The 12,543-nt window shown below is 30.9% G+C and overlaps 1 protein-coding gene across 1 annotated transcript; it reads right to left on the reverse strand.

Annotated features, from left to right (window-relative positions):
- Positions 1 to 6,617: 6,617 nt before the first annotated feature.
- Positions 6,618 to 10,199, reverse strand: LOC126679773 (lysine histidine transporter-like 8). Its single transcript, XM_050374751.1, has 5 exons — positions 9,706 to 10,199; positions 9,477 to 9,613; positions 8,357 to 8,784; positions 7,343 to 7,474; positions 6,618 to 7,248 (listed from the first exon to the last, which is right to left on the reverse strand). The coding sequence occupies exons 1-5, from the start codon at positions 10,113 to 10,115 to the stop codon at positions 6,763 to 6,765; spliced, it is 1,593 nt and encodes a 530-aa protein (XP_050230708.1). The 5' UTR covers positions 10,116 to 10,199; the 3' UTR covers positions 6,618 to 6,762.
- Positions 10,200 to 12,543: the final 2,344 nt, after the last annotated feature.

Here is a 12,543-nt window from a genome sequence, read left to right on the forward strand (position 1 = left end):
TTCGTATTTTATTAATGAATCTAACCAATGAGATAGTAGAAAATGAGATAATCATTTAAAATAGACAAAACCTATCCTAAAGTTTTTATATTTTTCATTGTTTTCTTTTTAGACATTTTTGTTTCTTTAATATTTTTGAAAATAATTTTATAAATTTTTTTTATTAATAAAAATACTGATGTGTGAGGGGTTAAACAAAACTGTTTTTAAAAGTACATGGTCTAAGTAAAAAGAAATTATAAAATTATTTTCGCAAGCTTAAAGATAAAGTAAAGAAACAAAAACATTTAAATACGAAAAAAAATAGAGAGTACATATCCTTAGGATAAGTTGATCCTTTAAAATAGCCAAAAGAAAACCCACTTTATAAAACATCACATTGACTTGCAACTACATACATGTTCGAATTTATTTGAAACTTAATGAACTGAATATAAAGTACTAGTCTTTTCAAAGTAACTCATAATATAACCCCAACACATAGATGATTTGGTAAAACACTCTTCTAACTTAAGTGAGGTCACGAGTTCGAACTATACTCATGTATGCAACCGTTTAAAATTTAAGGGTAGAATTTGCCTCCCGCAAAAGACCTATACGACTCGAGTAGAGATTAATCTAAATTTAAAAGGTTTAAAGGTATCGTCTCATAGTTGATACCCGATCAGAAAATCTCATGGATCCTGTATAAAAAAAATAACTCATCATATCACGTAAGAATATAGCTGTACCTGTATTTTTATATATAAGGCCTTTTTGATGTTTTTACCAAAAAAAAAAAAAGAATATAGCTGTACCTGTATTTTTATATATAATGTAATTATTAGTAACTAAAGTACAACAAATAAAAGAAAGATGAAAGGAAATATGTATTTTGTATCTCTAATGATCCTTTATGTTTTAAGCGCAAAAGCTCAAGAAGAATACTATAGCGAAAAAATGTGATGTTCCTATGAAGCAGAAAATAACCAAAGTTAGTTTCTATTAGATCTGTTCATAAATTTGGGTATCCGGTTCGCCCGTCTAGACACGTTCTCTTAAGGTCGGGTTTGGACACCAACTTTTAGTCCCAAGTTTGGTCCGGCCCGAGTCCGAAAAAAGTCTGATTTTTATGGGCGGGCGGGTTTCTAACATTGTAAAAAAACAAGATAAGCCCGCTCAAATTCGGCCCGAACCCGTAAACATAATATATTAGAGCCGGGTTTGGTTAGTAGATTAAAAGCCCGAACCGGGTTTGGGCGGGCTTAGACTTGCCTTTAAAAAAGTCAAGCCCGCCTAAATCTGGCCTGAGCCGCCCAAACCCGTTCATGAACATGTCTAGTTTCCATCACCATGAAATATAGGGTGGAAAAAATTATACTCCTTCCATTCTAATAGAGTTATCCACTTTGAGAAATTATTTTGTCTCATAATTCTTATCCACTTTCAAAAAATAACATTTTTTACACTCAATTTTCTTATATTACCCTATTTAAAATCCACTAATAAATAAATTTGCAAGTGTACTCTTTATTAAATAAGGGTAAGCTAAGAAAAGTATATTTTTTTACAAGATCCATAAATAATAATTTTTTTTTAAACTGTGTGATAAAAGTAAAGTGGACGATTCTATTGGGACGGAGGAAATAACAGTATTTGAATAGCTCAAACCAATGCAACTAGAATTGCCAATCAAGATTTATTTGGTGATCTTTATGCTGCTAATAGTGCCTTAAGAGTAGGCATTAGTCTACTCCAACCTCACGAATTATAGGGAATGCTAAAAGGCTTGAAGTATTAACCAGTCAAACAAATGAACCTGGTAGAATGGTTCTTTACTTGGATTACGGATTCAACAAAGGAAAATTCAAAGGAAATTCGTTTGTCCTTTGTTCAAGATATAATTATTTTCCAGTAGTTTCAAGACATGAGCTTGCAGTTATTGGTGGAAGAGAAAAGTTTCGAATGGTTACAGGTAATGCTAAGGTTCGAACTGTCTTTTTCAATGCTAATGCGACATATAACATTGATAAATATGATGTTTTCTTGTATCATTACTAAAGGTATGGTCGGGTTTGCATAAATATTTAAATGAATATGAATGTAATTCAAATATGTGACGTCATATTTTAAGTTTTCCTTTAAATTATAATAATAAAATAAAATGTTATGATAAATTTCTATAACTATTTTATTAAATATGTTGTTTTTTTCTTTTTATTGTTATTAATTAATCTTTGTAATAATAATAGACTTGTTTGCTGCTAGAAATAATAAAATAAAACTTGAAACTTCAGCTAAAAGGTTGGATTTTTTTAATGGATAAGTTAATTGTTAAGGTATGAGAACTTTTATGTTTAAAATATCCAGAACCGTACCATTAATCGATTCGGTTTGGTTTGAGAATTTTTTATTTTCGGTACAGTTTGGTTCGGAGAATCGATTCTAACCGTTTGATACAATTTGGTTCAGATATAACTAGAACCACCAGTATTATTTTAAAATAATAGTATTAATTTTTTTAAAGATGCATAACTAAACAGTAAAATTATAAAAATATAATATTAAAATAAAAAATAGATAGATACATTTAAAATTTTCACATTCCCGCTTTTAAAATAAAAATAAAAATAAACATTGACATTTGATAGTAAAAAAATATAAAATTCAACTATAATGATTGAATGAGTAAGAACCGCTAAACTTATAATTCATCATCATATCTTATTTAAAAAAAACGCAAAAATAACCAAATAGTAACTATTAAAAGAGCAAATTACTATGAGCGTCCCCACATATATCATAATTAACAGTTTGATATCCCCTATTTGAAAATCCTAATTAATGGTCTCTCATTTTCAATTCTATTAACTATTAGGCCCTTATGTTAATTTTAGATACCAAATTGTTTATGGAATTGAAAAGGAGGTACCAAATCGTTTGAATGTGAGGTATCAAATTGTTAACAAAATTAAAAATGAGGGACCAAATCATTAACAAAATTGAAAGTGGAATACCAAATCGGTCAAAACTAATTGCCAATGTGGTGAATATAAAGAATACCAATGGATTGTGCATGGACTACCGACCTAAATAAAACTTGCCCGAAAGATAGCTATCTGCTACCCTATATAGATCAACTGGTGGATTTTACAGCTGGACAAGCCATGTACAGTTTAGCCGATGCATCGCAAGGCTTCCATCATATTCCAACAAAACAAGAAGATCAAGAGAATACATTGTTCATCACCGACAACGAAACATATTGTTATAATGCGATGGCGTTCGAATTGAAAAATGATAGGGCAACGTACTAGAGGCTAATGAACTTTGTATTTAAAGACGAAATCGGCAAAAGAGTCCAAGTATACGTGGATTACCTAATAATAAAAAGCGAAAAAGCTAAAAATCATGCCAAAGATTTTGAGGAAATTTTCAAAATCCTAAACAAATTCGGGTTGAAGCTAAACCGAGATAAATGCGCATTCGGAGTAGAAGGAGGAAAATTAATGAGGTTCATAATATCCTAGAGAGCAATTGAGGCGAACCTCGAGAAAAGCAAGTTAATAATGGAATGAAGCCGCCAACAAACATAAACGAAATCCGAAAATTCAACGGGCTAATCACAGCCCTCCAAAGGTTCATGTCTTACTCGGCGAAAAAATATTTGCCATTTTTTAATGCCCTCAAAGACTCTCAAAAGTTCAAATGGAACGAAGAATGCTAGAGCCATATTGTGGTGATAAGAAAAAATCAGCTAGAGATTTTTTTTAAGGAATACATAAATTAAGACAAATTTCTTTAAGAAAAGGCTCGAGAGAAAATCTTAAGCCAATATTAAAATGTTCCTAAAAAAGGAAAGTTTAGAGGTCGAACTGGGGATATGGTTCGCCCTAAACTTTGTAGCAAGTTTTAAAATTTCAAAGACCTCGGAAAAATCATATTCACAGGCTATCTCTATAATCCTAACAGACGGAAGGGAGCTCGAAGTATTGCTCCACGTCATTACAAGCACCCCAAATCTTTTCAACTTCGCCATACATTCTAAATTTTTGCTTCTAGGGGGGGGGGGGGGAATCAGAAGAGAATGAAGATTTGAAATAAAAAAGATCAAAACAACAATTTTTGATGAAAAATGAAGAACAAATCAAGAACATAGAAAATTCAAATTCACAAATTGAAGAAAAACCAAAAGAGGATTGAAATATCTGGAGATTAAGTACACAGGGTCGAAAGAGAGATACAAAGCAACTTGAAAACGAAGAATTTTGAAGAAACATAAACAAGAAAGCTTGTAGAATCAAAACTTGAAGAAAGCAAATTTCAGAAGGAAAATAAGAATGAGGAGGAAGAAAGATGAAATATATGAGCATGTATGCATTCCAAAAAATAGTAATGATGTTGGTTGAGAAATCAAAGGGTTGAAACGTTACGCATCACGATAGATAAGCACCGTGTATCAAACAAAGTGATACATGGCTCAAATCCAAAGACTTTGGCAAACACATGTCAAAATATCAAAAAACAAAAAAATTCAAAAAGGTTCGTATATCAAGTGAATCGACTAGCGATAAAGAAAACAACTCGTCAAAAAGAAAAGCTAAAATCGAACAAGGCATAAATACCAGGACATTAGCTCACTTGCGGGGAGAGTAATGATGAAAACGGGACTCTAAAATAATACAACGAACAAAGTTGCATAGGATCCGTTCGTCAGAGCGAATTCAAGGACTCGCCCAGAGCTAACAATGTCCGAGTCATAGAGGCCCCGCCATGACTAAAGACAATTCAAGAGAGTTCACCTGAATCCCTAAAAAGGCCGAATCCCGTAGGATTCAATGTAACCCGGAATCACATCTGAAGCGCGTCGCCAGAGATCTGATTACGTGAGTAACTCAAATGCTATAAAGATTCTAGAAGGCCAGATCTTGCATAATCACTTTCTTATTTGGAAACATATTTTTATATGGAAGACTAATCTTATTTAGGAAGACATTTATAAATAGGACTCTTGCTAAATAGAAATATTTTTCCTATTTAGATTTATAGAAATGAATATATATTCATTTTCAATTCCAAATTTTAAAAGATATTCATCATGCTCACTATATAAAGGACTTGAGGTGTGTCTATAACACACAATTACATTCAATATGACTCCTTTAAATTCAAAAACTGACTTAAGCATCAGAGCACTAATTTGATAACCACCTTTTGATAAGCCATCTATTCTGTTTTGCAGGTTCAAATTCCGTTGTGAAGGTAGACACTATTAATTATGTTTAAAAATATTATGCTAATTATTTATTTATTAGATTTCTAGAAATTATTTGATTTTTTTTAATTTTAGACTAATTTAGACTAAATATAAGTTGAGGGGCTAAATTGAGATTATGCCAATTAGTTCCTTGTGGGTTTAATATGGCATAATTGTAAAATTGATATATCGAAGGGGTGAATTGATAAAAAAGTTAAATTTTTGCTAGTTGTACATTGTTTGTAAGTTGAAGGAAACTCGATATTCAAGTGTTTAATTTTTTGGCTTAATGGCAAAAAAAACCCAAATCTTTACGACTTGTTGCAATTATATCCAAACCTTTTAATTTTTGTAATAATATCCAAATTGCATTATTTTGTTGCAATAATATCCAAATTGCATTATTTTGTTGCAATAATATCCAAATTGCACTTTTTATATGAATTTTTTTGAGTTTTTTGTCATTTTTTGGGACTTTTACTGTATTATTATACATCAAAACATAATAATAGCCTAATATCTTAATTGAAAACAACAATTTTAGCCATCAATTTGACTATTATTGCCACAAAAAATGCAATTTGGATATTATTGCAACAACAAAAATGCAATTTGGATATTATTGCAAAAATTAAAAGGTTTGGATATAATTGCAACAAATCGTAAAAGTTTGGGTTTTTTTTACCATTAGGCTTAATTTTTTTGATAACTAACAGATAATTTAAATTGCTTTGCCATATTTCTTGCTGATTTATTTTATATTTTAAAAACATAAAACAAATATACTTTTTTAGAAAGAATTGCAGAATTTTAAAAATCATTATTCACAATAGAAATTACTGAAATAATTATATATAACTATATGACTTAGACGCAAAGTAATTCAGATTGAGTTACACATTAGATAATTGTTTTTTCAGAATTAATTTAGATAGTAAAAATAATTTAATTAAAGGAAAAACTAATTTAAAAGAATAGTCAAGTCTTTCTTTATGGTCAAAAGATAGGGCTCGCAAAATTGTAATTAATTTCTCAGTCAAATTATGTTTCTAAGTTTATATTGACAATTTTCATATATACATTGTCAACGTTTTTCTTTTTAATTTACTCTCAAATAGCGGGAAAGTGAAAGAAGCATAACAATATTTGGTACAAAATGGAATAATGATTTATGTTTTAAGTCAATAAATTGTTTTCTTTTTTATCAATTGGAGAGGAAAATATTTGTTAAAAGATTTGATATCAAGACCTAAATAGAATTCCGGCGAGAGCATATATCATTTAATTTATATATCATTTAACTTAGTTTATAACTGACGTGATACACTAAATTTATATAATAATTTTTCCAAAAAATAGACACTAATGAATTATACAAGAGTTAAAAAAACAATCGCGGTTTTATTACATTTCATTCCTTTTAAAGAACAACAGATTTAACAGTTAAACTCAAAAGGAAAAATAATAATACAAAAATATAAGAATAACCTTTTCTTTTCTTAATTAACTATTAAATAAATTTAAGACTATCTTGGGTTGAAGAAGCTAACTTTGGTACCAGTATTAATAACAACATAAATTCCAGCTGCAACTTGAGCTCCACTAAGAGCCATTCCAAAAATCCCTAATCCCCAATTTAGGAACCAAATTGGACTATGCACCTTTGGTTTCTTCATCTTAAGCCACATAAAGCATGGATAAGCTAATGTTACTGGCAATGCTATGCCTCCAATTAGTCCAGCCACCCTTCCTAGGAATGGGATTGCTACAGCCACAAAGAAGCATAAGAATCCGAATATTGTCCGAATTATTGCCCGTAGCCACCACGGACACGGCTTCTTCATCCTCGTAGTGTATAATGATTCCAAGTCGTCGAACATTGGCATCCCGTAGATTTGGAATGAACTTAGCGCATTGATTATGACGAATAAACTCGTTAATCCTAGAACAAACCGGGATGTGTCTCTTCCGTGGAATGCGAATAAAGCTGTTAGCATGCCGCCTTCCGGTATCTGTAAATCAATCATAAAATTCCTTAGAATGAAATATTCTAATAAATTTTTTGGAGTAAATTTATTTGAATTAATTGGAAATTTAATGTTGTACCAGTGATCCATATGCCCAATAGCCTCCAATTGCAAGGGGAAAAAGGCACATAGCAATTACTACATAAGCCACCTTCACACCTTTCCACATAGGTACTGTGGATGGATGTTTTTCACTTGAGGGCATTGTAGCCTGCAATAAAATAATTAAATGAACATTTTATTTTGATAAATATGCAGCATAAAATAAGCATTTAATTATTCATAACAAAAAATAATTAGGCAGGATTTTAATTATAGTTCTACTATCTCAAATATATTTTCTCATGCAATTTTTTATATAACTATTGAATGGTCAATTTAATTAAAAATTCAAGCTATTAGATAAGACTTCAATAATGACTAAAAGTTGTCACATATTTAACAAGATTTACATGTGACAATATTTATATAATTGAAGATTTTTCTTTATCATAGTAGAAAAATGAGCATCAATTTATATTAATTAATGTTCGAGATTATATAAACATGATATTTCGTGTTCCACCTAACTTGTTAATGATATACATTTACTAAGAAAATGTAGAAGTCACCGATCATATAGTGTACAAATTAAAATCAATTAGTCAAAATACACATATTATCCAATATTTAAAGAGGTTTTTCAGTTGAATTTTTTTATCTTAAATTAGTATTTAAAAAAAGTCACATGGTAGGTAACGTGTGTATGGACAGGTTGTTTGTTTTGCAAGTAATCTCCATGTCACACTATGCCAGAAAAGCTACAGCAAAGAATGTTCAAACCCCGGAAAAAGAATTAAAGTACGTATTATACTTAATAATTTTAAATACGACACGATTAAAAGAGACATACTACACAAAGTTAAAACGGATTTAGTTTAGTTTTAATATAAACATGTCCGTGACCACCACTTTAAGACAAGATTAATTTTGTGGGTAAACAGAGAAAAAGACGCTCAATCTGTTTAAGCACGATAAAATATGCCGTGTTTGAGTTTTAAAATTCGGTTTATTTTCTTAAATAAAGTATCAATTGATTAGAGAACTTCCGTACCTGAATTTCAAGTACGAGATTATGACCTCGAAACGCAAAAGCAATGATACCAAGTGCATTCAGGATATCAAAAACTCTTTCAATGTCACTAGACGCAGGAACAGGATTATACGAAACACCCGGCATTTTTCCTTCAGCAACAGAAACTGCCCAAATAAGTGTACAATATCCAACTGCTGTAATAGATCCGATTAGTGAAATTCCAGCGATGGAGTTTAAATTTGGCAGCTGAGACAGAAGAACTGCACCACATGTAAACACCAAGTACCATTCCACGGTTGTTAGTGTCGTGGCGTTACATGTCGCTCCGCATACTGTCTGAAAGAACAGCTTTGATGTCGATCCTCCGATGATTATTAGGGCTATACATGTTCCGGCGGATAGATACATGATCGGGAACGAGGCTAGCCACTTCGATAATCTCTCGCCTGAATTTCATTATTTATATTCAAATCACACAGTTAGTTATGTATATTTTCACCATGTTGCACGGAAATTTATCGAATTTTACAGGTTTAATCATTTTACAATTGCAACTGAAAACTGGAAAATAGATTAAAATTGATGGTTTTAAAAATTTGTGACATAAATGAAAAAATATCAAAAAGGTGGGGCATTTTTCAATGATTAAGTCAATTCTATATGTTTCGTTTCTATATTCAAAAGAAATCTGAAACATCAAACTATTCTATTTATAACTTATGTTCATGAAATACTCGGACTCATATCTAAAATATCAAATTTCACGTAAATAAAAATTTAAAAGGGCGGTTTCCAAGAAGAAAGCAGAGTTTATTGAGAAACTTATTTTGTACTCATATAGCTGAAATTCTAGAAAAACTTATTTCTAATATATGTTTAATATTAGATAAATAATTTTTAAATTTTTATGATTGTTTTCTTATTATTGACTAATTTATAAATATAAATTAATAAAATATAATACAATTTGTTTTTACCTAATAAATTCTTCATCTTTTTGTAGGCTATTTGAATATAAATTTGACAAAAATTATAACAAGTTGACCAAACTGTCTATTTTTTTTTTAATGAAGGCCAATAGGATAAATTCTCCAACAACTACAAGGTTAAATATTGTAACTACACATCAAACACTTACCAAAAGTAGCATTAGCGAGCTGCATATATCTGCTGTAACGAATGCCTTGTTCAGAATTTTCATGAAGCTCAACCAACAAATAAAGAGTATATAGTTGCCATATAAATGTCAAAGTCAAGACTATGATTCCCCATGCCCTGTTACCAAAACATTAAAAACAACATTAACACTTAATTCATACCATTAAATCAGCAATTAATTAATTAAAACTAAGTAATTTACTACTTACCAGCCAAGAACGGTGAAGGCCACAGGAAGAATTAGAGCTTGAATACCAATCCCGGAGCAAAGACTGTGAAAAGCTGCATAATACTTATTTCCATTTCTTGATTCTGTGATCGGAAGCCAAGCGTCTTGCGGGTCAAGTTTCGTAAGATGAAGTGCCCGTCTAATTGGACTACCAAGCGGGGTAATAAATCGAGGTGTTCGAATTCTCGGAGTTGAGATCTTTGGAGTCGACGATCTTGGAGTTCTGTTTGCGCTAGCGGGCTGGATATGGTCACCCGTGGATAACAAAGGTGACCTAGACAGAGAAGGAGAATGAAACTGCGACGGAGGAGCGGATATCGGAGGAGTTTGCGTGGCGGATTCCGATTTTGGTGTGGTAGGGAGAGAGCCAAGTTCAAGAACATCAGCCATTTTTGTTCTCAATATGGTATTTCCCCACCGTACCAAGTTTGTTATTGCTCCCTAATTGAAAATGTGTTTTGCTCCAAAGTAAACTTGTAAACATTTGACTATATATATAGGCAAATTTGCTTTGAAATTTTTTTGGCACTATTACTTGTACGTACGTAGTATGTTAATATTAAAAGATTCTTGCATAATTCTATAAATATCCAAAATAAAACACCTATTTTTAAATAATAAAAATTAGAAGTTTGTATTCTTATGTAACAACTACTATATAGTAATATATAATAGGAAAAAATGTTGTATGTATTCATAATTTTGACTAAAATAACAAATATGTCCTTAAAACTAATTTATAAAAGTCTCATCCTTCAACTTTATAATTGATGATAAATATATACACCTCTAATTTTAAACCTATTTTTTATTTTTGTAATTGATTATTTAATTTTAATTTTATAAATGATTATTTTATATAAATAAATTTCAAAAAGCTTATGTGAATTAAAATGAGGGTCATGTGCCTCAAAGTTGATTTAAAATGAGGTTGAGTATTTTTATTCTTATTAAAATTTATTTACTGATGTCAGTCTGACAAAGGGTGTAAATGGAATAAAAGATTTAGATAGAAGCCATGTTATTTTAGAGAAATTTTTAGGTAGACTCGGTCTATCACGTCATCCGTAGATCAAACCTATCATATTATGACACATCACTAAAATGATGGCAATCTGGTAATATTACTATTTAAAGGTGTAAATAAGTAAAAAACGAATTTATAAAATTGTCATCATTTTAATGATGTGTCATAGTGTGATAGGTTAGTCTACGGATAACGTGGTAGACCGAGTCTACATAAGAATTTGTCGTTATTTTAATGAGATGAGATGAGGCATGTTGAATGTAGAAAATGGTACAAAAGATTCTACTTTGTAATAAAGACATGGAAAAGGATAGAAGCAGCCAACCAAATTGGTCAAATTATGGCCTTTGTAGCAGATGTTATTTTCTGTGATCGGCGGTCATAAGCAGTTGCCTCAAAAAAATTTGGTCAATAATGCAATGCCCAATTTACTAATTATCGCAGTCTTTATCCTTATAAAATTTGGACTTGGAACCAGTCCCAAAGCTAATATAAGCCATATTCTAATCAGCCAAAACTCATCCAAAAATTGGTATACTTTATTTTTTTATTTAATTAATTTCTGACAATTATATTTAATTTTATTACTCCCACTATATATCTTTTCTTACATAAATGTAGAGTTGAAAGTATAATATTAATATTATTATCATACAGACCACCGTACGCGAATATCTATTAAGTTTGAAGCGTGAAATATAAATATATTTATTTTAGAGCCAAACTCATATGGAGATCCCTCTACTCTTCACTTATAAACACTCTTACAATTAACATTTAATAATAGAAATTTTAACTTTCTATGTATAAACAATTATCATTATTAAATTGTATGTTATACTTATTAATAATAATATCTTTAAACAAATAGTTAGCAAAACCATGTATTCTTGTCACGACCTAAATTTATGGATCGTGACCGACGCTAGGAATGGGAGTGATTGCTCCGAAACCCGTAGCAAGCTTAAAAACCATTATAAATTTTTCGCAATTCAAGACCATACATCACATATATATATACAATAGACAGCTTTTCACTCATATACATATACAATAGTTCAAATCAGAGTATATCAAAATAAGTTGAACTGCTGTAAATTAAAAGACAGTCTTCCCAGTACCCGACTACTTGCAACTCTAGAGGTATGACTGACGACTTCCGGAATTATTGTGGAAGTCCGACCTCGTACTTGATTACCTGAAAGGTAAACATTGGGAAGGGTCAGAAATATAAATATTTATGAGTGAGTTCACATATTTACAATTGAATATTTAAATCGCATATATGTAAAGTATTTGTACATATCAAAAATATTACCAATTACTTGATTCAGATGAAACCCTACAAGGTACACAATTATATGGGTCTCAACCTACACAACATGAGCATTAGACCGTGAACTGAATCACTGCCGTCTAAATCGGGTGTCTGGACCGTAACCGTGAAACTGCCATCACAATATTTTCTGTGATCGTAACCGTTACTGCCGTCTTAGACTGTTAAGTCAGGGTCGCTAGCACTTCCAACGCCCAATGACATTAATTGATCTCTATGTCAGACACAGTCTCGTTTCTAACGTACTACTGGTGATCACACAGTCCTATTAAAAATCAATAGGAGGTTTGTTCCAATGGATCTTTCATGGCATAGTTATACTAGTGCGATTAGTTATTTAAAAACAGTTTAAATATAAATATTCAAAAGTAAAAACCACAAAATAAAACTCACAGTACTGTCGTCCCCATTTTTTTACAAAACGTAAGCTCCAAGCAAGCTCGTCAGTCAAACAC

This window comes from Mercurialis annua, linkage group LG5 (assembly GCF_937616625.2).
Source record: "Mercurialis annua linkage group LG5, ddMerAnnu1.2, whole genome shotgun sequence".
Taxonomy (NCBI): Eukaryota; Viridiplantae; Streptophyta; class Magnoliopsida; order Malpighiales; family Euphorbiaceae; genus Mercurialis; species Mercurialis annua.